General features: G+C 44.3%; 2 protein-coding genes across 3 annotated transcripts in view; both read right to left on the minus strand.

The window, feature by feature from the left end:
- Positions 1–2,824, minus strand: part of LOC142498910 (C-reactive protein-like) — a 23,992-nt gene extending 21,168 nt beyond the window's left edge. For both annotated transcript variants that reach the window (XM_075607547.1, XM_075607545.1), the window contains exon 1: positions 2,565–2,824. The gene's annotated coding sequence lies outside the window, so the exon portion shown is untranslated. The remainder of the gene's footprint in view (positions 1–2,564) is intronic.
- An 851-nt stretch (positions 2,825–3,675) lies between these two features.
- LOC142498909 (cathepsin S-like) lies at positions 3,676–14,945 on the minus strand. Its single transcript, XM_075607544.1, has 8 exons — positions 14,800–14,945; positions 12,984–13,113; positions 11,978–12,100; positions 9,205–9,375; positions 8,462–8,686; positions 7,782–7,947; positions 7,541–7,643; positions 3,676–4,808 (listed from the first exon to the last, which is right to left on the minus strand). The coding sequence occupies exons 2-8, from the start codon at positions 13,110–13,112 to the stop codon at positions 4,709–4,711; spliced, it is 1,017 nt and encodes a 338-aa protein (XP_075463659.1). The 5' UTR covers position 13,113; positions 14,800–14,945; the 3' UTR covers positions 3,676–4,708.
- Between the last annotated feature and the right edge of the window lie 10,875 nt (positions 14,946–25,820).

Consider the following 25,820-nt stretch of genomic DNA (forward strand, 5'->3'; position numbering starts at 1 on the left):
TCTCTCTCAGACACTCTCTCTCAGACACTCTCTCTCAGACACTCTCACTCTCTCAGACACTCTCTCTCTCAGACACTCTCTCTCAGACACTCTCTCTCAGACACTCTCTCTCTCAGACACTCTCTCTCAGACACTCTCTCTCAGACACTCTCTCTCAGACACTCTCTCTCAGACACTCTCTCAGACTCTCTCTCTCTCTCTCTCTCTCTCAGACACACTCTCTCTCTCTCTCTCTCAGACACATGCTCTCTCTCTCTCTCTCTCTCTCTCTCAGACACTCTCTCTTTCTCTCAGACACTCTCTTTCTCTCAGACACTCTCTCTCTCTCTCTCTCTCTCAGACACTCTCTCTCAGACACACACTCTCTCTCTCTCTCTCTCTCAGACAGTCTCGCTCTCTCTCAGACACTCTCTCTCTCTCAGACTCTCTCTCTCTCTCTCTCAGACACACACTCTCTCTCTCAGACACACTCTCTCTCTCTCAGACACACTCTCTCTCTCTCTCTCTCTCTCAGACACACACTCTCTCTCTCTCTCTCTCAGACACACACACTCTCTCTCAGACACACTCTCTCTCAGACACACTCTCTCTCAGACACTCTCTCTCTCAGACACTCTCTCTCTCTCTCTCTCTCAGACACTCTCTCTCTCTCTCTCTCTCTCAGACACACTCTCTCTCTCTCTCAGACACACACTCTCTCTCAGACACACACATACTCTCTCTCTCAGACACACTCTCTCTCTCTCTCTCTGACACACACACTCTCTCTCTCAGACACACACTCTCTCTCTCTCTCTCTCTCTCAGACACACACATTCTCTCTCAGACACATCTCTCTGAGACACACACTCTCTCAGACACACTCTCTCTCTCAGACACACTCTCTCTCAGGCACTCTCTCTCTCAGACACTCTCTCAGAACCTCTCTCTCTCTCAGACACTCTCTCTCTCTCAGACACACACACATACACAGACACACACACAGACAGATACACACACACAGATACACACACAGATACACACACACACAGATACACACACACACACACACGCACACACAGATACACACATATAGATACACACACACACACAGATACACACACACATATACACACACACAGAAACACACACACACATACACACATACATACACACACGCACACACACATATACACACACAGAGATACACACACACACAGAGATACACACACACACAGATACACACACACGCACACACACAGGAGAGAAGAGGCAGCGACGGATGTGAGTGACTGGGGGGAGGGGGGAGGAAAGGCATGCGATCCGTGCAGGACAGGCAAATGTACAACTAACACCCCCCCAGCCCCCCCACTATCTTCTCCTATCACCCAGGGCAGAAGGGGACGGGACACAGCGCAGACAGAGGAGCCAGGAGCAGGAAGGCAGACACACACACTCACTGTGTGCTCTGCACAAAGCGGAAGCCCCGCCCCCGGCTTCCTCTCTGCCTGCAGCCAATCCCCTGCGGCTCGGCCGGCATGAAGAAGGGATGGTGGGGAGGGATAATCGGAGTGATAATCGGAGGGGTAATGGGGAGGGATAATCGGAGGTATAATGGGGAGGGATAATCGGAGGGATGGTGGGGAGGGATAATCGGAGGGATGGTGGGGAGGGATAATCGCGGCGCCTCTCTAGGCAAGCCACGGCACACCAGGGCGCCGCGGCGCACAGATTGGGAACCACTGGGCTGGGCCGCAAATATGTTCGTTGTGGGCCGCATGCGGCCCGTGGGCCGCGAGTTTGACATGCTTGGTGAACCTGAGAGGAGTTCCTGACAGCACCAGCCTCTCTGCTGCAGTCACAGAAAGGATTTTATCCTTACATGCCAGTTTATTTCAACTACAGTACATTGTAAGTAGCCACTTTTCTTGCGCTTTATTTATATGATAAAACGTACGTCACCATATTGGCATTTTTCTTTTATAGATCATATCTCGTCCTGGATTCTTATAAGGATATTCTACGTATTTATCCCACAGGTGTTAGACATTCAACCACTTGTTGTCTCTGATTTGTGCCTTTTGTATTTTGTCTTTTTGTATATCATTGGTGTTGTGTACATTCATTACAATATGGCAGCACTCATTTGACCCCATTTTTACTATTGTTGATAATTACTTTTGCACACCTTATGTTGCCTTTTTTCAATATATATACATATATATATATATCTTTTTTATTTGGACTAACAATTTATGTCATTGGACAAGTTTTCGAGAGTTTTTCTCTCTTCTTCAGGTCAGCAATAGTGATATACAAAGGTTTCTTCGACCTCGTATTCTGCACTATATATATATGTCCTATGACATAAATTTTTAGTCCAAATAAAAAAGATATCACCTAATACTGAGAACTCGTTTATTATGCACTATCGCAACTGGACTAACACGGCTATTTCCGTTTTATATATACTGTATATATATATACAGTTAGGTCCGGCAATAATTGGACACTGATACAAGTTTTGTTATTTTGGCTGTGTACCAAAATGGTGTGGGGAGATCAGGACAGGATTTACAGGGTACCTTATTCGTGGTTGCAGTGCCTCCAGTCAGCATGAATCCTTTGGATAGAAGGATGGCCCAGATTGACACTTTTCTTTAACCCAAGACAGTGAATCACTCTGATAGATGTTTCCATGGTATTTATTGCATGTTCAGGATCTTACAGCATGTACAGCACTTTCCTTGCTTCCCCTAAGAAGGCCACTTCAAGGCTTGAGGCCCATCCAAGTTTCATCCTGCATGGTGCTCCTCCTGAGTCCCCTTGTGGGAGGAAAGAGATGCCCACTTTTGGGAAAGTGTCAGTATGTATACCCATGGGTTGTGCTTGTAACCCTGCCCCATAACAGAGCAGGTCTGAATACTGATAGGCCATCACATCCAGCATGTGACCCAACCAGTATCCACCCCTCAGGCTGACACTTTCTGGCTGTTGCTAGGCCCGCCCTTGGATCCATCAAATGTATCTAAGTCTGTAATAGCACACAAGGCTTTTCTGAAGGAATTAACCCATCCACTGCCTGCACCTAACAGGACTTACACTGGTAGGGCCCAGGAAAATAAGTAGCGGTCGAAGGCTAGGCTACATAATGTATTCTAATTCTTTGAAAATGTGTATTAGAAGTATGGTATAACTCTTAGTTAACAGGAATTTGTGCTTATCCGGCACCTCTCATGTCCAGAACATGCCAGATAACACCGATTTTACCGTACCATTCTAATATTTCTTATTAAATGAGATCATTTGTTTTTGTTTCCATGTGTCCCGGCTTCTACTTTTGAAAATCTGGTCAACCTAAATATAAGCCACTTTTTCTTACTGCTGTAATCACACGATAAGGCTTAGCAACATATTCTGGATTTGCACTTACAGTACTCACTCGCAGTGAGTCAAGGATTGCATCGATTTGAAATCAGTTCTCTTCCGTACCGACATTCCTCAGGTTAATATACCAGGATTTCTGTATAGTAAAAATTGCTGTTCTATGGTTAAAAATAGCCATTTACACATTTGTTTGGTAATAATCAATCTTCTGGACCTTAGGTGAAATAGATCTGTACAACACATACATTTTATTAAACAATGCCATCATGACTTATAGGAGGTAAAAAAAAAACAGGACAACACTTCAAACTGTTTGAAATCAGTTAGGTATTTTAATGAAACCAGCGCCTGTTACACAATGACGTTGCTGAGAGAAATCATAATGATAATTATCTAACGATTATTAATATTACGAAATGTCAGATTTTCCATAGAAAGCAATGGGATATATGTAATTGCAGAGATCCAACCTCCAAGAAACAAAATATGTGAGATTTAGGGGTAAATGGTATATAGTCCGAACCGGCCTTCCGGGGAACGTCTTTGGATGAAAATCACCACTGAAGTATATGGGGATTTTTCTACCGAAAACAGCGGAAACAGCCGCTTCGGATTATGCAGAATTTACCCCCAAGGGGTTTCTCCACCACAAAAAAAATGAAATTTTAAGGGAAAAAACGTAGACAATGAGGTCTGCAGGGCAGGGGGGCAAATCCAGCCCACAAGGGCCACCAAAAGGTCAAGTTTTAAGTCTATCCCTGCTTCTGCACAGGTGGTGCAGTCTTTGACTGAGTCACCTATGCTGAAGCAGGGATATCCTTGACACCTGACCTCTTGGGGCCCTTGAGGACTGCAGTTGGCCACCTCTGTTATAGGGCATTGGTCCCAATCTTCATCAAGCTAGGTGCTTAACCCTGGCAGAGTTTTTGGTGCAGAATCACGGCAGCACTGACATTGTAATCTGTGCATCATGTAACTCCCCCCTAACTCTTTCCATTGACACTCCCCAAATCACAAGATAGCGCCCATAGGATGAAAATTGGAGCAAAGACCCTGATACATTGGCAACAAGATATGATCTGCTCCAAAAAAAGGAGTATTTTTGAGGGTGTGCAGAGGGATGCATTATGAATTAGGACAAACACTTACACACACTCAATCTGTTCCACACCCTACAATCTGGAAGATTGCACATCTTTGAGAAAACGTGTTCATGTTATGTCAAGATATTTACTGGATTTGTTAAGGTATCAATCAAACGTATATATTAGATTAGATGAAGTTTTAACACACAATTTCCTGATATTTTCTCTTGCTAGATTCCTTGACATAGAAACCCGCTTCACAGTTGTGGAAAGGACGCGTAAGTCGCCACACTGCAGAGATTTCCTTGGTTTCTCGCGATGCGAATGTAACCTTCGTCTCCATACTTTACACCCCAGCTTGGAAGAGAAAGAAAGAAATTCCGTGAGGAGCTGTGCGTCAAACGGAAACATTGGCCAATACGCAATGAAGCTTTCCCAGGTCAGCAAAGCTCTGAACTCCATTCTAATGAGTCCTTTCATGGTGGAGCAGGTACACAGCATTTTATATAGGGACCATAGTCTTCCATGTCAGAATATACCCAGGCACATCCAGTAACAATGAAACTCGCATATATCCATTGAAGGAAAACTTAATAACTGCATAAGTAATAGTAAAATAACCTCTTTGTTTGACAAATAATGTGCTTTTTGCTATAATTCTATACGATTTAGTACATATTCTATTTATTTAGTATAAATGTATAATACTAGTAACCCTTTCATAAGTCCTTACAGCCAGTGATCAATATGGCATAAGAAAAGCAGTGGTAATAAAGAAAGGAAAGGAGTGGTACTTTTTATTCCCTAGACTAGAACAGGGGTGCACAAAGCTTTCTCCCTGCACCCCCCTGCCTGCTCTCTCACCCTGCTCGCTCCCCCACCCCCCCCCTGCTCCGGCATCAAATGGCGCAGTGGCGTTATGTTATGTGACATCACGTTGCCATGGAGACGCATCGCTGCAAGGTAAGTGAAGTTACAAAGGCCTTGCACGATCCCGGGCATTTACCTTAAACATCAACCCCCACCGCAGAGAATCCTGTGCCCCCCACTTTGCGCACCCCTGGACTGGAGTATTATCACTACTGGTTAAGGCCTAACTTATACATTTCCTTATCCCATTACTTATATGGCCTCCTCACTGAGGCTGTTTCTGTAATCTTTTATTATTTGTGTCTGAATTGCTAATTTCCCTTATTTTAGAACTGATTTTTTTCCCCAAAAGCTAACTTCCTTATTACTGTTTTGTTCCGAATTATATTATCTTCGTGCGCAATCCACATACCATAAAACACTATGAAAACATGTTTTTTAGGTGGGTACGGTCTCCAAATCTGCTAGCGACCCACAGAGCAGGAGTTACTCAAATTATCCTAGCTGTTCACAATAATTTCGGCTTATTAAATAGCACTATAATTGTATTACACAATGTACATGTTGTGTAATTATTTTCTTGCTGTTCCAAGTCCCGGCAGCGGTTTTTATCCCGCTGAAGTGAAGTTCTGCTGTAAGTTGTGATATTGTTTAAATCACTGACAAGAGGATTCTTCCCATATTAAATTATTGTATATTATAGATATTTCCAAACCCTGCAGGCCACTCCTTGATAGGAGTTCTAATAACTAATATCATTCTAATAACACTGTCTAAAAAAATGTATTGGCTTACCCAAATAAAAAGGCTTTTTATCTTCTACTGAATTACCTTCTTTACACGATAAAGCAACATTCCGGTTTAATGCCGCAAAAAACAAGAGAATGGCGGTGCACTGCGCACGATATCGGTGAGGGGTGGATGCAGATCGATGCAATAAAAAATGGATTTATTAAGCCCAAAACAAACATGAGGGGGGTAATGATTCTCTAACACGTTTCGCGCCTCTCCTGGGGCTTTATCACTCTTTACAAAGTGTCAGGAGAGGCACGAAACGCGTCAGCCCTTCACAGATATTGTGCGTTGTACATCGCCATTCTCTTGTTTTTCTGCTGCTTTACTTCCTGCGACACGGCTGGAGCACAGCAAGGGAACTTTCAGGGACAGTGGTCTTGTGAGTACTCAAATACACCCTCTTCTTGGGGTGCAACTGGCCTATTACTCCGATAGAGAGCATGGGTTTGTGAGCTGTCGCTCTATGGCTGTCTTCTGGGGGAGTGGGGACATGTCACATCTGAGACAGTTACCGTCTGTGACCGTCGGTCTCTAGTCCCTTCCGATCCTGTATATGCCTTATCTTTGAGTGACCACATTTAATTGATGCTTTACTATACCTTCAAAAATATTATCACTGACCACTTGCTCCTCATGCAAAATAGTTCCAAAAAGCATTTCAACCATATGCACAGTATATATACTGGGGTCCAAAGAATCACACCACGCTATAATCGGATCGCGTTAGAAATAATGTACAATTGTATGCATTGTACAATAAAGTATTTAAGGTACCAATAATCGTGTTGTAAAGTATTCATAAATACAAAAATTGGGAGCCACGCTTGCATCGTGCTATAAGCGGATTCGCGTTGTAACGGGTCGTGCTATAACAGGATTGAGCTGTATATATATATATATATATATATATATATATATATATATATACATACATCAAATGGAAATATTACTGTATACTCATTTGCATGTCTTAGACAGGTCTGCAACCCGCCTTTCACCATTATCACCCAGCACACAGCACTTCCACTGCAGCAAGGGATTCTGGAAAATGACATGCAAATGAGCACACAGTGCCACCGTTTGCTTCAAAACCATTAAACATGGTCCCCTATAAGCTTAAGCTTGCTGCATGGTCACAGCTTTGAGCACAGCCAGGGTTAAGATGCATAGCCAGTAAACCCACCCACAGACAGACTGTTTCGACCTTAATGGGTCTCATCAGTGTAGGGTTGGTTATACTGGTTATGCAAAAAAGAAGCAAGGGACAGGATTTACCACACTTGGTTAAGGTATGGTGGGTTGAAAAAAATATATATTTTTTTTATATATAAACATTGCCACTACCACATAGGTTTTTGAGGTTTGGGAGTTATTGCTGAAACATTTGTTTCCTACCGGTTTAAAGCAGCTTGTAGATTCATTACCTGTTTTTTAAAAGCCAATAGTCTTGTCCGTTAAGGCTGCCATAGCCTACTGCAAGGACTGCATGATTTACGACTTTACCGCAGAATTCATCATTGTAGACACCTGAAAATGGCATGCTATTAAACACAAGGAAACAGAAACAGCTGGGTATAGGGGCAAACCACGGTTGGCTTTATTTCTGCGGTTACGGCTGGAGACTGACGAGAGGTCGGAAGGTTGGAAGAAATGTTCAACACTTACCGCTTTTATACAAGGAAAATGTGGGGCGAGAAGCATCTATGGCTACAGATATTGGTCCGACAATAGCCAAGGCCCTCTTAAGAACTTTCTCTGTGCGTGGCACAATCTTCATGTACATGGAGCATGTGGCAGCTTTGGCACTCGAGTTATAATGACATGTGTCAGCCTAATAATGAATTAATAAGAACATGTTAAAAGGGTCATTCTGAACGCTCATCAGCTTGTACGAAAAACCCTCAATTATGCACTTTACTGGGATTTACTGGATGTAAATAGAATATTACCCACCGTGGTTATTTTCATTAATATGTCGTTAGCATTAGAACTATATTTTGATTCATTTAATAAAATATCTGGTGCCAACCCCCAGCGCTTTAATGTAGAAGCAGACGGGCAATTGAAAATACAAGGAGTAGCATTTCAGAGCATTAGACATACGTGTAAACACGAGGAAAATTAAATATCTGTCCCAAAGAGCTTACAATCTTATGGGATGATGTGAGACACATGAATACGTCATTCTATTTATGTGATTATAAGGTTGTAGAAGCTATAAACTGCACTAATTTGCGGTATGTGTTGGTCAAAAGCTATCACCACAACCACGAGGGCAGTTTAGGAATGTACCCATTGCCTACCATCCCCTTATTCCAATGGTTATTGGTGTGGTATCAACTCACCTTGGCTTGATAAGGGTATGAGCTATCAGAATTAATGCCGTTATTGTCAATAATATATCGGAAGGCATTTGTCATGAAGCCCCCACTGCAGCCGTTGTTGCCATACTTTGAAGAACAGTCCACAAGGTTTTGGGGACTGAGAGAGACCAGTTTGCCGGTCTTCCGTTGCAGCTGTCCCTCTAGGGCACCCACCGCACTGAAAGCCCAGGAAGAACCACACTTACCCTACAAGAAAGGACACAGAAGACATGAAGGCCCTATCCCTGTGCACTGCACATCCCTCAAATAGGATTTGATATTAATTGAACATTCAACGTATAATGGAAATTGGATACCAAAATGGGAGTACCACTGCTCCTTTATTTCCAATAGAACCAGTACTTTAAAACTAAAATCCAATACAGGAGTACCAGTAATTTATTCTTTCCTCCTCTTCCTCATATTACCCCTTTTCTTTGGTTTCTTTCACACTTAGGATTCCTGTGTGTTGACCTCAAGCCGTTTTGAATTCCCCTATTGCATTAGTCTTTACCACCTCTGCTGAAAGGCTATTCCACGAATTCACCACTTTCAGTGACAATGTACTTCCTCACTTTCCCCTGGGTATCCACCTCCAGCTTCCGCGAGAACCTCCTGTTCAAGCCCTTCTCTCTCTCTCAATTTTGTTTCCTGTACCTTTGTGAAAGATGGATTTTTAAGATCAAGGGCAGATGTCCCATAAAATAGGGTTGAAATGTTCTTACCTGGTTTTTGACTTCAGTGACACATCCTTTCTCCCTCCAGTCCACAGAGGCGGGCAATTTTCTTTTCTTATTAACATTCTGAGTACTGTTCCACTCATTACTACTGCTTTTCCACTCACCCCGGAGAGGTACTTGTAAACCAGTTACCACTGACATCACCTCATCGCTAGTCTAGATAAAATATAGTAAAAAAAACAACAATTCATATATTTTTAAAAATATTTTCTACCTCCTGAGGTGTAATTCAATGTAGTTTATGAAAAAAAAATTGTGTAAATAATATCATATTATATTTCATATGTAGCCACGTTTTTTGGGACTACTAGGTAGTTTAAGGGGTAAACGGCCTTAATGGGTTTACTGTGTGGGATCACTCAGGTTACTCCCCTCCCCATCATGTATTGAGGATAACTACGCAGAAAGGGACAGTCTCTCCTTTGTATGTCTTGTGACATTGATGTCACTAGGGATATAGAAGAATATATATATATATAGCTCCACCCAATGTTCTAGAAAGAGGTTCCTTAGAGTTCAGACTGAAGCCTCACTGTGAGTCCTGTAAATACGTTTGTGTGTATAGTTATGTGTATTAAGGATGTCCTGTCACCTTTTCTTATTTTCAGTTAAGGAAGATGCTCTTTATAGTTAGCGCCTGTAGTATTGGCCCAAGATTGTTCTCATCTGGGAAGAGGAGTGAGCATGTGCTTCAAAGAGTTATCAGAGTAGTAGCTCTGGAGCATTAATCAGATCGGCCTCACCGGATGGCCCTAAGTAAACTCCCGTTCAAATATGCATGGACAAGGTAGGCAGTACACAAAGTGACTGGATACTAATTCTCGAGAACCGAGTGTATTCCCACCATAGGCCCACTTGAGATGGGGCATTAATGACACTATGCAGGAGATTGACAATCTAATATTACTAAGGAAACAATTGTGGGTACTTCCCCAGCACAGGTGTGAGAGCTATCAGGGGAAGAAGCATTTTATTTGCCACCAGTTAATGTTTGAAATAAAGTCTGTTTTTGTACTGCATGTCGAGCATTATGAACGGCTAGGAATAAAGCTCTTGCTTGTACTACAAATAAACTACTACTGGTGCCCATCATTATTCTATCTGCATATCCACGCCCAGCCTGCAGAGATCCAGCACAGCCACATTTGGCTGTTATGGTTTCTTTGCAAATTCAGAGAGTTTCTTTCCACCAGGATCGGGTGTGATTATAGCTATTGATAAGTGCTATAGACAGACCTGGTGGTGACAACAATTTGCAGTTGGCGAGGTTAGAGGGGAGGGGTAGCAGAACCAGTTATAATGATTGTGGTTTTCTATACTTCATGCTTTTTAGTATATCAACTTTCTGGTAACAACTATTTCTAAAAATGGCCTGGAAATGGAAAGTCCCCACATAAATTATTCTGCTTAGATGCAAATTTTAGGTTTAGATTGCAGTATTTAGGTACATTTAGTCTACTGTAGATCAGAAAGTCAAAGAGCTGGGTAGGTTTAGTTAGACCCAGTAGTACCACCTAAAAACCACAACAAGGTCCAGCGGCTCCTATTCTTTTTATTTTTCTTGATGTTTCTATATTGAAGAGGAGTGTTATCCTATCATCTGGGGCAGCACCAATCTACAACCAAATACGACTATTAGCACTCAAGAGGACTCTGTCATTGCCACAGATTATCCCCTTACTCACACAGTACACTGTTTTGGATATGGACACATTGATATTTCCCCATTTATTGTTAGCCCAAATGGGAAAAGCACAGGATTCCCTTTTTGTATTTTTACATACAGTGTGTATGGCCAATCTTTTCACCAGCAGCCTATATATATATGAGGAGGAGTGGCTCTGTGAGTAAAGACACTGACTGACACTGAGATTGCTGCAGTGGAGCCTGGTTCAATTCCCGGTGTCGGCTTCTTGTGACCTTGGGCAAGTCACTTTATCTCCCTGTGCCTCAGGCACCGAAAACATAGATTGTAAGCTCTACGGGGCAGGGACCTGTGACTGCAAAATGTCTCTGTAAAGCGCTGCGTACAATTAGCAGCGCTATACAAGAACATGCTATTATATATATATATATATATAATTATTTTTTTACTTATTGATCTTTATTCAAACAGCTGACAAGTAGCCGTTTATGTGTGTACTTTCTAGTATATCTACAGGGACATCAGCTATCATTGGTTACACACACATTTTATATACAGTTTTCATTTATTGATTTAGTTTATTATATTACCTTTTGCAATTTGTTATTGTGGTTAATTGTGTGACTCTTTAGGGGTATCTTTGATGCAACAATCACACCACTAAATACAAATACCCCCAGTCCAAATTTAGGACCTATCTAGATCTAAACATCACCTACTGTAGCGTTCCCAAACGCACCTAGGTACGTGTACACCAGTACACAACTTTTCCTCCACCATAGAAAGCAGATTAAATGGCACTGCTTTAGCTGGTTTGTTGCCCTTTGAATTTTACATTCGGAGATTTGCTGATCACAGACTTTGCAATAACAGAAGTTGCCAATTCCTCATCAGTCGTATAATACATAGCCTAAAATCCAGTAGCTTGTCCTTTTTCGAGTACAGGAAAGATGGAATACCCATGCGTGTGTTGCCTGCCTTTCACGGGTCCCCAAACCAGTGTCTTTCACCCATGTTATGATGTCATAAAGTGGTTCTGCTGCAGACAAGGATTCTGGGTAATCACAGGCATTGTCATTATTGACTTCTTACCATACAATTTATAGTACCTACCATGTCTCCAAGATGGTTCATCCCCAGATCGTAAGAATGAATTCCCATGGAGTGCTCAAGGTTATGTAGCGTCACAAACTTCAGATTTTTTTCCCATATGACCCGTTTCCTGATGTCTTCTTTCTAAAACTCACACAACGTAAACCTTTAGAGCCAGCTTGGGTTAGTTATACTCTGTCCTGTGACCTTACATGTGTGCAAGGTGTGCAGAACGGGTGCCAGTTATCCCAAATTTAGCAGGATGGAGACAACTAGTAAAATGTCCGTAATGTGGGATTAACTTGCTTCGCTATGCTTTTGATGGAGTTAAGTAGCGAGCTGATGTGGACTGGAGGCAGAGAAGACCCACATAATGAGGCTGGAGTAATCAGCTCTACACAAAAGGTTACTGATTTATTGATAGGACCACATCAGCATTATGGACTAAAGGTCTCATTTACAAGTCCTGCGTGCGAATACCATTGAAGTGAATGAGGCTGTAGGTGTCTCTGCTTCCTAGTGTCTCCCTTTCAAAGCTGGTAACTGTAAGTAAGACGCAGCAGGGTGTTTAATTGTGGTTAGACAATAACACAGCCGATGTGCGCTCTTAGGCATGTGTGCACAGAGGAATTTTAAAACCCTGCTACCACTTAGAGCAGGGATGGACAACTCCAGTCCTCAAGGGCCACTAACTGGTCAGGTTTTCAGGATATTCCTGCTTCGGCACAGTTGGCTCAATCAGTGGTAGTGAGGCAGGATTATCCTGAAAACCTGACCTGTTGGTGTCCCGTGAGGATTGGATTTTTCCATCCCTGATTTAGAGTAAAACTTCCAGCCTGAGACAACATGCCAGCCATGCTATGGAAACGAAAACATTAATATACCATGATTCTGAACCGGGACTGCAGCAGGAACCCCACATCCCATTAGCAAATATATATTACTGACTTATGATATGTGTGTACGTGTATCTTCATGTTCATATCTCCCACATTGGGACGTTCAAGGTGTTAGATAGAGCCGGTACCTCGTTTGAATACAGCTTGGTGAAGCTTTTCTTCCATAACTGCCAATGGCTATCTAGTGTAGGGTCAACGAGGGCGTGTACCGATGCGATTGCAGAGGCGGCTAACAAGATGCACATCAAGGAATTCATCCTGGAAAAAAAACGAGATGGAATGAGGAGTAAAACAACAGTTCCTGAACAGTTACAATGCAGTAGTGGCAGCAAACGTCCATTTTTCTGCAGCTTCTATAACAAAAAGAATAGTCACTGGTAAAAACATTACTCACACACTTCTTTTCTATATCTTAGATATTTCTCATGCCAGAAAGTTGGCAAAGACGTGCTGGATTGAGGGCTTTAATGAAGGGTTAACCCACTTCATTACCATAGTGGTTCCCACCGCTATGGTAGTGAATGGGTTAACTTCTCCCGCAACCTTCCTGGCAGGTCTAACCACCCAACCTGGGGCAACTACCCCATTCATCCACCCCCTCTGCCGCCAATAAACAGGCTATTCAGGGTTAACCCCTAGCTGCTAAGGTAATGAAGCTGTTTTTATTTACATTTTAATACTAGTGTGCGGGAGCAGGAGGTCTCTGGAGCTGAACCGCATTGATTTCAGGTCCAGGAACCTTGCTTCCTGAGTTACAGGCCCCATTATAGGGTGCCGGTATCCCCATACAATGTTTAAATGTCCTGAGTCAATTGACCGGGACATTTTAATGCATAGGAGATACCGGCAACCCACAACTGTGCCTGTATCTCGGGACGCAGGGGGCCCCCGGACCTGTAATAATGCGGCTCTGCTCCGGAGACCCCCTGCTCCCGCACAGGAGTATTAACATTTTAATAAAAACACTACGATCGTCTGTGAGAGAGGTGGCTCTCTCTGTGCAGGTCAGATTGCGATACAATCACAGGCGGAGAACTTAGAACAAATCTGAGATGACTTTGCTGCTACGCCGTATGGTTTTGGCATTTTTCTTCCTCACAGTTTTAGAGAGTTTCAGATTGTTTCTGAACACCGTGATAACACAAATGACAAACCGTTCAGCGGGAACATGCCACATCGTACGAGATGGCAGCAAAGTTATTGAGGATTCTAGACTAGGCCCCTGTATAACTTCCTGACAATGTATCATGATACTTAAGGGCAGATTCTCAAAGCTCCTGCGCTGCTAATCCGTTCGATCTGACACAGAATCCCCGTTCACTTACTGTACATAGACTTCAATGGGACTTCCGTGTCAGATCGCAAGGAAAGGCAATGTGGGAGCTTAGAGAATCTCCCTGTTAGCCTCTATCCTGCCCTGCGTGCATCAGAGATTTGTTGAGCCAGAGAAGCTTGGCAATGGGTGTACAATAATGCAGGGGTTCTCAACTCCAGTCTTCCAAACCCCCAACGGGTCAGTTTTCTAGGATATCCCAGCTTCAGCACAGGTGGCTCAATCAGTGCTTCCGTCTATGACTGAGCCACTGATTGAACCACCTATTCTGAAGCTGGGATATCTGGGATATCTGTTGTTGGGATCTGGAGGATGGGAGTTGAGAACCCCGGTTATAATGGGATGTAGAGGTTTAACTATATAACCCCTTCTCCACTGGAGGGACCAGCACTGCATTGCACTGAAGTTGTAATCAGTAAAGGCTTATAGCAGGATTCTAAGTAAACTGTGATAAGGCCAATCGGGGGAACTGTTGCACAGAAACTCCTATAAAAGTCAAACTGAGTTTCTATGTGATAGGGCCCCAATCTGCATTATCGCAATGTAATACATAACCCCGATCACATCCTTTACAGACAATTACGCCTGGAATTGTATAATAGATGGTTTACCTTAGTCTGTCTCAGAACTGCAAAAGAAGCCCGTTCCCTCTTGTTCTCTTCCAGTTATTGTCTTGAGTGGATGAGAGGTACCGTATTTTGCTGTAATATTTATAGGAATGTGATGCTTGGACTTTTGCCAATCAGGGTGGCAAGTGAAGGAACATCATTCCCTATATATGTTGACACAGAGCTAGCTAATAAAACAAGACAATACATATCAAGCACCCAGATGACCAATGCCAAGCAACTATACTTTAATGATCATATGCCCCCCCATCCTTTGCCTTCTCCGTCAGTAAGCACACCCATCACCCCACGGAGGAGACACACAGCTTTTCATTTGCCTGCGCTATACCTGGAAAATTGCACATAGACATGTTTGCCCAGGTGAACAAAGACCCCATCAACCCATTGTTTAGACTTTAATATGCTTACTTGACTAGACATTTTATTTGATTACGTGACTATGGTAGAGGGAAGGAGGGGACCTTTGGCCAATGTCCCTTTTGGGGGCGACATCCTATGCTGTCATCTGTCACTACTTAATGGTTGTATGGCCCCCATTTTCACTTCCCCTTTAGTACCCACCTCCAGCACCCCATGAAGGAGACAAACAGTATTTGGATTTGGCAAAAATTAGGTCACAGTTTTATTGAAAAACGTATACCAGTAAAACCATACAACTCAATATTTTCAACAATTGTTATCTTGAATTTAGGTGAAGGATTGAAAAGAGCGATCCGTGCAGCTACACTAGTCTCCCATCTTCCAGTGCCAACTAAGTAGCATGAGGTCTGGTGTGAGGGGTTACCATGCGGTTAACTCTCCATTCAACTGCCCCGCACAAGAAGCACTTATGAATTGCCCCATCCCCGCAAGGCTGGTTCCGTGTCCTAATTGGAGGACTGGACAGGTAGCTGCAAAGGGTAACAACTGTTCTGAGTTGGCCTGGTAGACACACAGTCACATTAATCTCTAAATTGATACTGACGTCCTACCAAGCTTTTGTCCCCAAAATCTCTTCATCGTCCATTTTCATTTGATCTCGTCATGCTTTAGAACCTGACCTCCCATCACTCTGATACATTTGCCTATTGCCTTGTTAAAAACAAATACCTATGATTATGTACAATACTTCAACCATGCTATAGGTGAGGCCCCAGACTCAACTCAGCAACATTTCAGACCAGATGAGGGATACCACTGGCCACGTTACTTTTATGGGCCTAGATCATACACAGCAAGTTTAAACATTTTTCTGTAACCAAACCATTCCCACAGACCTGCAGTAGCACAACGTCAGCAATATAAACTTTTGTTTGGATTTTAATTAATTCAGGCAATAGCCTCTTCCAGGACGCCCCTTTATTGTCAAACCAAGGCCGGATTGTACTCTCAAGATCAAAACCCAGCTGCATTCTGTGGCTTCTAACTTTTGCCTGTTCCCTAGCCCTGTGGATAATGGAATGTCCAACTAATCAAGCCTTTTGGTGTATTTCCTCCGGGTCTGACAGGTGATGTATGAGATTAAATTACCCCCAGCAGAGATAATCTCAACCCCGGTATCAGGGGAGCAGAAAACGGGTCTGCCATTCTGCCCACCCCCACTTCCTATCTCAATCGACAAATTGTTGTAGAAGCTATTTTCAGTTAATAAGGACAGTGCGAGCACATGAACGCAGCTACTATGGTTGAATCATGTTTGCTCAACTCAAATGATTGTCTACCATGGGGGAACATGCATTGGAGGATAAGGCATTATCAGTCGTTGCTTGCTGGTGCACATTGGCTATCATCAACCTCCACTTCCTCGCTCCAATTTCTGCCTAACAATTTCTGGTTACACAATAAAAAATGTTATAGTTGGTTAAAAAAGTGCCAAAAATCCTCCACTGTACCCCCTGCATCACCAACGGGCATGTGGGCTCTCCCAGCCAGGCCCACAATGAGACCCCAGGGTTAAATTACAGTGAGGCCAGCCCCCCTTGGCAGCCCCCACTTTGTGCAGCTCGCACCGGCACCCAGCCATACTCCTTCCTAGACCGATACAATTGCGAGCTGTGCTTCCTCTGTCCCCTTCTCTTCTCCGACCCATCCCAGGACTTTTCCACCAGGGCAACGATCAATGGCTCCCACTCCCCCAGCCTTACCCCCTGCTGGAAGAAACACTGACACTCCAAGCACCAGGCCCCCTTCACCCCCCCATCACTCCAGGCTGGGTCAGGGACTGGCGGCCTGCAGCTCAGGCTTGGGATAAGGAGGGCACGACCCCACCTCTTGCTACTACATGGGAGTCCAGGCCCCTCCAGGAGTGGGGCACTGGACCAAGAACACCACCCTCGCGATGACGACATTCCTTGCTAGCCAGCAGCGTAATCCAGCTCCAGGCCAGCTCCCCTCGGCGTAGAGCCTATCAAGGTTAAACATCTGACGTCATATTCTGATGAGAGTGATCACTAGCGGGTTTGGCTTTTTTACTAAAGCTCAACGAGCGCAAACACATAACAAAAAGTTTTATAGTGAGGAGAATCCTCATGGGCTGGGATAAAGGCGAAACCAAAAGAGCAGATCGTAGGGCGCCAATAACGCTAGAAAGGCTTGAGGTGCTGGTCGAGGTTTGCCAAGCAAGTATGCGCAAATGCAAAACAAAACTGGGGAGGTGGAAGTCCAATGCATATAGGACATACATCAGAGCCAAAGGGCAATGTATTGTAGCACCCTGCTAGAAATCTCTACAGTCAGTGTTGGTCCATGAAGGCAATGTAGGGGTTAATCCTTTCCTGGGCCTGCCTTATTATATTTTATAATCTAATATGTTGCTAGTTAAAGTTCAGTGTCTGGCACTGCCTTGTTTCTAGAAGATACTGGAAGGGTCCCATGACAGATGAGATTCTTCTGCAACATATTTTCTTCCCAGTGACAGGGGTACATTATTTCCCATGCCCCCTGGGTATAAAAGGTGGGGAGCCACCATTTTGTGGGAGACCCCATTTAACATCCAAAAAGGATTCCTTAATAGCAGGAGGACTTTAGGGATGTCTGCCGGTTCCCCTAACCTGCAAAGGACACCTTTATATCGGTTTTAGCATAGGGACAGTATCCCAGTATTGGGGGCTCCCAAGGAAAAGGAACAAAAGCAATTACACAACATGAGGGAGTAGTCTCCATCGCAGGACTAGGAACAGGCCTGGGTGGGCTGCTGACGATTAATGAATATAGGATAGTGGGTTTGTATCAAGCAGGGCAAAAGGCTCTTTATAGAGATGAGCCACATAGTGCTAGGAGCTGAAATAACCTTTTTGGATATGTTAAACCCTGTCCTGTTCACAAGAGTGTGCCTATTCAAGATTGTATAATGCAATGGAGGAAGTGTTCCCTGTTAATAAACCAAGTTCAACATTCCTGGCACCTTCCTCTTTATTCCTGCACCAGCTCCTCTATACAAGCCAGCCCGGATCTACTATATCTTCCCTGTGATGCCACGGGTAACCCGCTGAGCACCTACACCTTTATTCAGACACAAATCCTGTTTAATGTGACAGAGACTGTTTGTGTTCCATCCATTTTCCACGTTCACCATATCCCTCATGCCGGAGGGGGGGGGATAGGGGTGTTACAGTATGAATGCATGATCTCCAACATTCTTATAGGTCTTCCATCAGGCACAAGCGTTAGAACCCGGGAACTGTGGATAGTGGTCCACTCATTATTTCATTGGGAACGCAAAAGGGCCAGGGAATAGTGGCACATTCCATTACTGGGTTTGGAGAAAGAGAGGATGACTTTGCTTGGGAACCGAGGAACCTGCTGGAATGATCTTAAGGTAAAACCCAATGTCGTCCTGCTGCATCTAGAAGGGAACGACCTGGGCCAAAGAAGATGGGGTCAAGAAATTGAATTGGAGGAAAGTTAATAGGGCAATGGGCAAATTCCTCCTCTCTTGGGGAGGGAAGATACTGAAACACAGAGAGATCAGGGCAAAGGGTGGCAGTTGGCACCAAAGGGTATGACAGGTGATAAGACTAAATTATCCAGGCACTATCTTCGGGAACTACCCCCAGCAGAAGTGTTCTCAACTCCAGTATCAGGGGAGCACAAAACGGAGGATGATAATAATAATTAAGGGAAGATACTGAAACACGGAGAGATCAGGGCAAAGGACGGCAGTTGGCACCAAAGTGACGGTGGGAACATGTCTGGGAAGGGGATAAATGTATTCCTAAGCAACATCAAGGGGATCTTACAAGAATTGACAAGGGGTCCTTTGTTTCTCATTGGGAAGCGTCACAGCTTGGGGGTGGGTGTGTCGGCCCCAGGGTAATCGGTTCCTGGGTGGTGGGTCCCCCGGGTAGCTAAACTGCGCATCAGCCAAGCTCAGGGATGCACATAACGGGTGAATATGTGGGTGCCGACTTTGCGGTCGGGTCTGGGTAAAACCCCAAGAACAGATTGGCAGGCTGGAGGCACCGCTGTATGCCTGACACGGCTATATCCAATCAACAGTGTGGGAAGGCTTGGTGCCAGCTGTATGGCTGGGCCTAAGCTGCCAGTGGTGGGGGGACGTGCAGTTTAGTGTAGCGGGAGCAGGGAGGTGGAGTGCAGATGAAGGATGGCTAAGGCCTTGCCCCCGCTGCCTGCTACAGAGTCTGCTGTGGCGGACGCTGTGCTCACGAGAGCCCTCCCCGCAATGGCGCCGGGCCCGCTGCGAGGGGGGGCCGCAGCGCTCTCGCGAGAGCTACTCCTGCTCTCAATAGAATTGAGAGCAGGAACTCGCGTCGAGCGGCTAGACACGCCCCCCGGCGGTTCAGCCAATGAGGGCGAACCTGCCGGGTGACGTCATGGCCGCACCCCCGTCACTCCTCCACCACGCCCCCCCCCGGTCTCTGCTCCTGCAGTGAGCTGCAGACCGGGGAATCGCTGGAACGCGCAGCCAAAAGCGCGGGCGCGCATTACAGCGCCGTGACCGGGGCCTTAGCCTAATAAGGATCTAACCACTTTTATGGCGGGGTGGGGGGAGTACAGCCAATAGCCAGCTGGGGAGGATCTCTGGCGGGCAGTAAAGAGGTTTTTTTTAACACACAGTGTAATATATTATCCTGAATATTATCCAGTATTAAACCTTCAAGTAGTTTCCCTACTATTGTGGTCTCAATTTATTCAGGGAGATTACACTTCCGAAAAGGGTTGGAGAGTTAAGTACTGATGTATACAGTGGTGTGAAAAAGAAAGTACATCCTCTTTGAATTCTATGGTTTTACATATCAAGACATAATAACAATCAACTGTTCCTTAGCAGGTCTTAAAATTAGGTAAATACAATCTCAGATGAACAACACATGACATATTACACTGTGTCATGATTTATTTAACAAAAATAAAGCCAAAATGGAGAAGCTATGTGTGAAAAACTAAGTACACCCTTACTGCTTCCATAGGAATTAAGATGCTAAGTAGCAGACATGTGCTACTAATCTAATGCCCTTGATTAATTGATCATCAGCAAGTGTGACCACCTCTATAAAAGCCGAAGTTTTAGCAGTTTGCTGGTCTGGAGCATTCAGGTGTGTGTTAACACAATGCCAAGGAGGAAAGACATCAGCAATGATCTTAGAGAAGTAATTGTTGCTGCCCATCAATTTGGGAAGGCCATTTCCAAACAATTTAAAGTCCATCATTCTACAGCGAGAAAGATTATTCAAATGTGGAAAAGATTCAAGACAGTTGCAAATCTTCCCAGGAGCTGACGTCCCAGCAAATTCACCCAAGGTCAGACCGTGCAATCCTCAGAGAAATTGCAAAAAAACCAAGAGTTACATCTCAGACTCTACAGGCCTCAGTTAGCATGTTAAATGTTAAAGTTCATGACAGTACAATTAGAAAAAGACTGAACAAGTATGGTTTGTTTGAAAGGGTTGCCAGGAGAAAGCCTCTTCTCTCTAAAAAGAACATAGCAGCACGGCTTAGGTTTGCAAAGTTGCATCTGAACAAACCACAAGACTTCTGGAACAGTGTCCTTTGGACAGACGAGACCAAAGTGGAGATGTTTGGCCATAATGCACAGCGCCACATTTGGCGAAAACCAAACACACCATATCAGCACAAACACCTCATACCAACTGTCAAGCACGGTGGTGGAGGGATGATGATTTGGGCTTGTTTTGCAGCCACAGGACCTGGGAACCTTGCAGTCATTGAGTCGACCATGAACTCCTCTGTATACTGTACCAAAGAATTCTAGAGTCAAATGTGAGGCCATGTGTCTGACAGCTAAATGGGGTCATGCAACAGGAAAATGATCCCAAGCACACCAGCAAATCTACAACAGAATGGCTGAAAAAGAAAAGAATCAAGGTGTTGCAATGGCCCAGACAAAGTCAAGACCTCAACCCGATTGAAATGCTGTGGCTGGACCTTAAGAGAGCTGTGCATAAACAAATGCCCCCAAACCTCAATGAACTGAAGCAACGTTGTAAAGAAGAGTGGGCCCAAATTCCTCCACAACGATGTGAGAGACTGATAAAGACATACAGAAAACGATTACTTCAAGTTATTGCTGCTAAACGTGGTTCTACAAGCTATTGAATCATAAGGTATACTTCGTTTTTGTGAGGATTCAGGGGTCACGACGGCCGCAGCGCAACCTCCTCTCACCTCATGTTGCGCCCGCTGCTGCAGGGCGTCCCCCTTGCTGGTCCCATCTGGTTCCTGTGGTTGGGGGACTCCCTCCTCGTCCCCGGCGGGTGGCCGCTGTTCCGCAGGTGGCTGGGTCTATGGTGGCTGCTGCTGCTCAGGGGCGCGCGCTTCCCCTCATTACGGAGCGCGCGCCGGATCTAGTTAATTTATTCACTGCTCCTGCAGTGAGGCCCCGCCCCCAACACACACACAGCCTACAATCATGCCCAAAGACTTCTCACCTGTATTCTTCTCTAGGCAGCCTATCCAGGGCAGCTCCATGCACTCCTCCAGGTCTGCCTCCTCTTCCTATTCGCCAGCTGCACTATATAATGCCTGTCTTGCCATTCCCACATCGCTCGACATAGTCTCTGCTTACGGACATCTATTCTGGCTCTCTCTTTGCTCTTCGTTTATTCAGGTTGCGACCTGGCTTGGCGGACGTTCCTCTCTGGCTCTGGACCCCGGCTCCCTTGACCTTGCAGCTTCTCTCCTCCCTCGACCACAGCTTGGACCTCGACCTCCCGGACCTCTCTTTCCCTGACCTTGGCTTACGGAAACAACTCTGTCTCTTCTGTACTGGTACCAGCAAGTATTACTACACCTATTCCCACCTGGCAACGCCAAAACACCACACTCCGGACACGCTCCTTCTGCTGCGGGTGCATGCACATATACGTCCCCACCGGCGTAGCAGTTTTTCACACATGGCTTCTCCATTTTGGCTTTATTTTTGTTAAATAAATCATGACATGGTGTAATATGTCATGTGTTGTTGTTCATCTCAGGTTGTATTTATCTAATTTTAAGACCTGCTAAGGAACAGATGATTATTATTATGTCCTGATATGTAAAACCATAGAATACAAATAGGGTGTACTTTCTTTTTCACACCACTGTATATATACTGTTGTATACTGCTCACATAGGAAGCCTGGGTTTTTTTTGTTTTTGCTTAAATGTGCGTTATGTCCTCACTTTCTGTATATAAACCACAATGTCCCAAATTAAATGTAAACTTGAAAAACACAATAAGACTCTGCACACCAAAAAATAATTTACTTACTGTAGCAGAAAAATATATTAGAGAAATCCAATACAACAAAACAAATGAGACAATCTGCAAAATGTGGAACAAAATACAAATCGTATGGACTTTACAGAACAATATACAGACTGTCAAAACATACTCTTGGGGCACAGGAAAGGCATAACGTTTTGGGGTACAAACCCCTTCATCACTGTGCAGTGTCATTGACTTTTTATTATTTATCTATTAGCTGGCCAAGGGTTTTCCACCTAAGTCACTTGTTAGACACTAAATTATTATTATTATTATTATTATTATTATTATTATTATTTATACTGGTGATAATCTTTTTCTGGATGATCCTTTTCCCATAACTTATTCTTCTGCTATTTCAAAAATAAATGTAAATCATTTTTGCCTTTTCAAATAGATAGTCATTCATTGTTTTTGAACAGAATTCATTTTTCTATTATAAACATTTGTATGAAATCAGTCAATTTTTGCCAAAACAAATACGAAAAGCAAGGAATCCGCCCTCGTGCTGTCTCATGGATTTCAACTTTAAGGAACCCCTTGCAGCTGCATATACAGAGCAAACACTCAATTACAGTGTTCGACTGCAGCAAAGTAGCTAAAGAGATGGCAAAGGGGGGACAGATACTGAGCATAAGCTGCAGAGCAGGTGGCCGTGGCTGGCGCTGATGTAGCGTCCGGTCTTGCCCCTGCACTCAGCAGATTTCTCCTCTGCTCGTGCTTCCTGGTTCCTCTGTCCCAGCCAATGGGTGAGCGTGACCTCAGCGCGAACAGCCTCTCGTGACCTCAGCGCGTTTTGCAACAGCGTGCTTCATCACGAGCTCACATAGGAGGCTGTCCGCGTGCGTTATTTGGCCACAGCAAGCAATGAGATCAGGCTGCAAATAATAGCACTGATGCATTAGAAACCGATGTGAATTTAGTGAAAAGACAAATACTTTAGTGAAAAAGGGGGATGTCAAGACTCCCATAAAATTAAAGTGTCAAATAATGTACACATATACAATAAAGATACCTTAATGGTAAACTTTGAGAAAATAAATGGTGAACTGTGATAAAGATAAATTATTAATAGAAGGGGACTGAGGGAGGAAGCACAGCCCGCGATTGTATCGGTCTGGGATGGAGTACGGCTGGGTGCCGGTGCGAGCTGCACATGGCAAGGGGGCTGCCGAGGGGGGAGGCCTCACTGTAATTTCACCCCTGGCGTCTCATTGCCGGCCAGACAGGAAGAGCCCACATGCCCGTTGGTGATGTAGGGGGTACGGTGGAGGGTTTTTGGCACTTTTGTTACCCCCTTAACATTTTTTTATTGTGTAACCAAAAATTGTTAGGCAGAAATTGAAGCGAGAAAGTGGAGGTTGAAGATAGCCAACACTTCTTGACAAAGCGTAACACTTGCGTGAAACGCGTGGGAGGACTTTTTTGTCTTGTCTACCACCCACTTTTTTTTCAAAATAAAGCCTTTTTCACTTTTGTACATGCTGGTACCCTTTTTATCAAGTTTCTTATATATCTGGCTGTTCCTGATCCTATTTGAGTGCCCTGACATCCACTGTCTCCACTGCAATCACTATCTGCTGTCGGCGGCACCACAAGAGGGGGGGAGGGGCTGTTCCTTCACCGCGGACGCGCGGTCTACATTCAATTCAGAGCAGGACCTGGAATCGAGGGGGGCTTCATACAAGGAGGTAAGCAATCCTTTCCTTACCTCCAAAACCCTACACCCGGGTCCCCGACGGAACTGTAAATCCTTAAAGTTAAGGAAGCTGTCCCCGTAGGAGACCTGTCCAGTCCTCCCATTAAGACACGGAACCAGCCTTGTGGGAATCGGGCAATTCTTAAGTGCTTCTGGGGTGGGGCATCTGGATGGAGAGTTAACCGCATGGTAACCCCTCAGACCCGGCCTCATGCTAGTTAGTTGGCATTGGAAGATGGGAGACAAGCTGCATGGCTATCTCTTTTCAATCCTTCACCTAAATTCAAAATAACAATTCTTGAAAATATTGAGCTGGCTGGTTTTACTGGTATACCTTTATCAACACAACTGTGATCTAATTTTTGCCAAATCCAAACACTGTTTGTCTCCTTCATGGGGTGCTGGAGGTGGGTACTAAAGGGGAAGGGAAAATGGGGGCCATACAACCATTAAGTAGTGACAGATGACAGCATAGGATGTCGCCCCCAAAAGGGACATTGGCCAAAGGTTCCCTCCTTCCCTCTTCCATAGTCACGTAATCAAATAAAAAGTCTAGTCAAGTAAGCATATTAAAGTCTAAACAATGGGTTGATGGGGTCTTTGTTCACCTGGGCAAACATGTCTATGTGCAATTTTCCAGGTATAACGCAGGCAAATGAAAATCTGTGTGTCTCCTCAGTGGGGTGATGGGTGTGCTTACTGATGGAGAAGGCAAAGGGGGGCGGGGGGGACATATGATCATTAAAGTATAGTTGCTTGGCATTGGTAAGCTGGGTGCATGATATGTATTGTCTTGTTTTATTAGCTAGCTCTGTGTCAACAGATGTAGGGATAAATGATGTTCCTTCACTTGCCACCCTGATTGGCTAAAGTCCAAGCATCACATTCCTATAAATATTACAGCATAATACGGTACCTCTCATCCACTCAAGACAATAACTGGATGAGAACAAGAGGGAACAGGCTTCTTTTGCAGTTCTGAGACAGCCTAAGGTAAACCATCTATTATACAATTCCAGGTGTAAATTGGCTGTAAAGGATGTGATTGGGGTTATGTATTACATTGAGATAATGCAGATTGGGGCCCTATCACATAGAAACTCCCTTTGACTTCAATAGGAATTTCTGTGCAACAGTGCCCCAATTGGCCTTATAACTTTTAATGCTTTACACTATTCTGCCCATCCTTACATCTCAGCCCTAATTTCTCGCTATGCACCATCCCGACTCTTGTGTTCCACTCAAGGATGTCTTCTCTCTACCCCCTTTGTATCTAAAGCCCTCTCCCACCTTAAACCTTTGTCACTGACTGCCCACACCTCTGGAATTCCCATCCCCTCTCTATCCACATTTAAGACCCACCTTAAAACACACCTGTTTAATGAAGCCTATGAGTAGCTCCATGGCTAATACTATACACATAGTTACATAGTAGATGAGGTTGAAAAAAGACTTCCGTCCATCAAGTTCAACCTATGCTAAATTTAGACAACAGATACTTTATCCTATATCTATACTTACTTATTGATCCAGAGGAAGGCAAACAAAAAAACCCATTAAGGGGAAAAATTAATTCCTTCCTGACTGCAAGAATTG

This window comes from Ascaphus truei, chromosome 7, assembly GCF_040206685.1.
Source record: "Ascaphus truei isolate aAscTru1 chromosome 7, aAscTru1.hap1, whole genome shotgun sequence".
NCBI lineage: Eukaryota > Metazoa > Chordata > Amphibia > Anura > Ascaphidae > Ascaphus > Ascaphus truei.

Coding starts and splice junctions, on each gene's coding strand:
- LOC142498909 (XM_075607544.1), bottom strand. CDS start 13,112: ATGAATTCCTTGATGTGCATCTTGTTAGCCGCCTCTGCAATCGCATCG. Junction 8,687..9,204: donor TCACTGAAGTCAAAAACCAG/GTAAGAACATTT, acceptor CCTTTCTTGTAG/GGTAAGTGTGGTTCTTCCTG. Junction 7,644..7,781: donor ATTTTCCTTGTATAAAAGCG/GTAAGTGTTGAA, acceptor TGCCATTTTCAG/GTGTCTACAATGATGAATTC.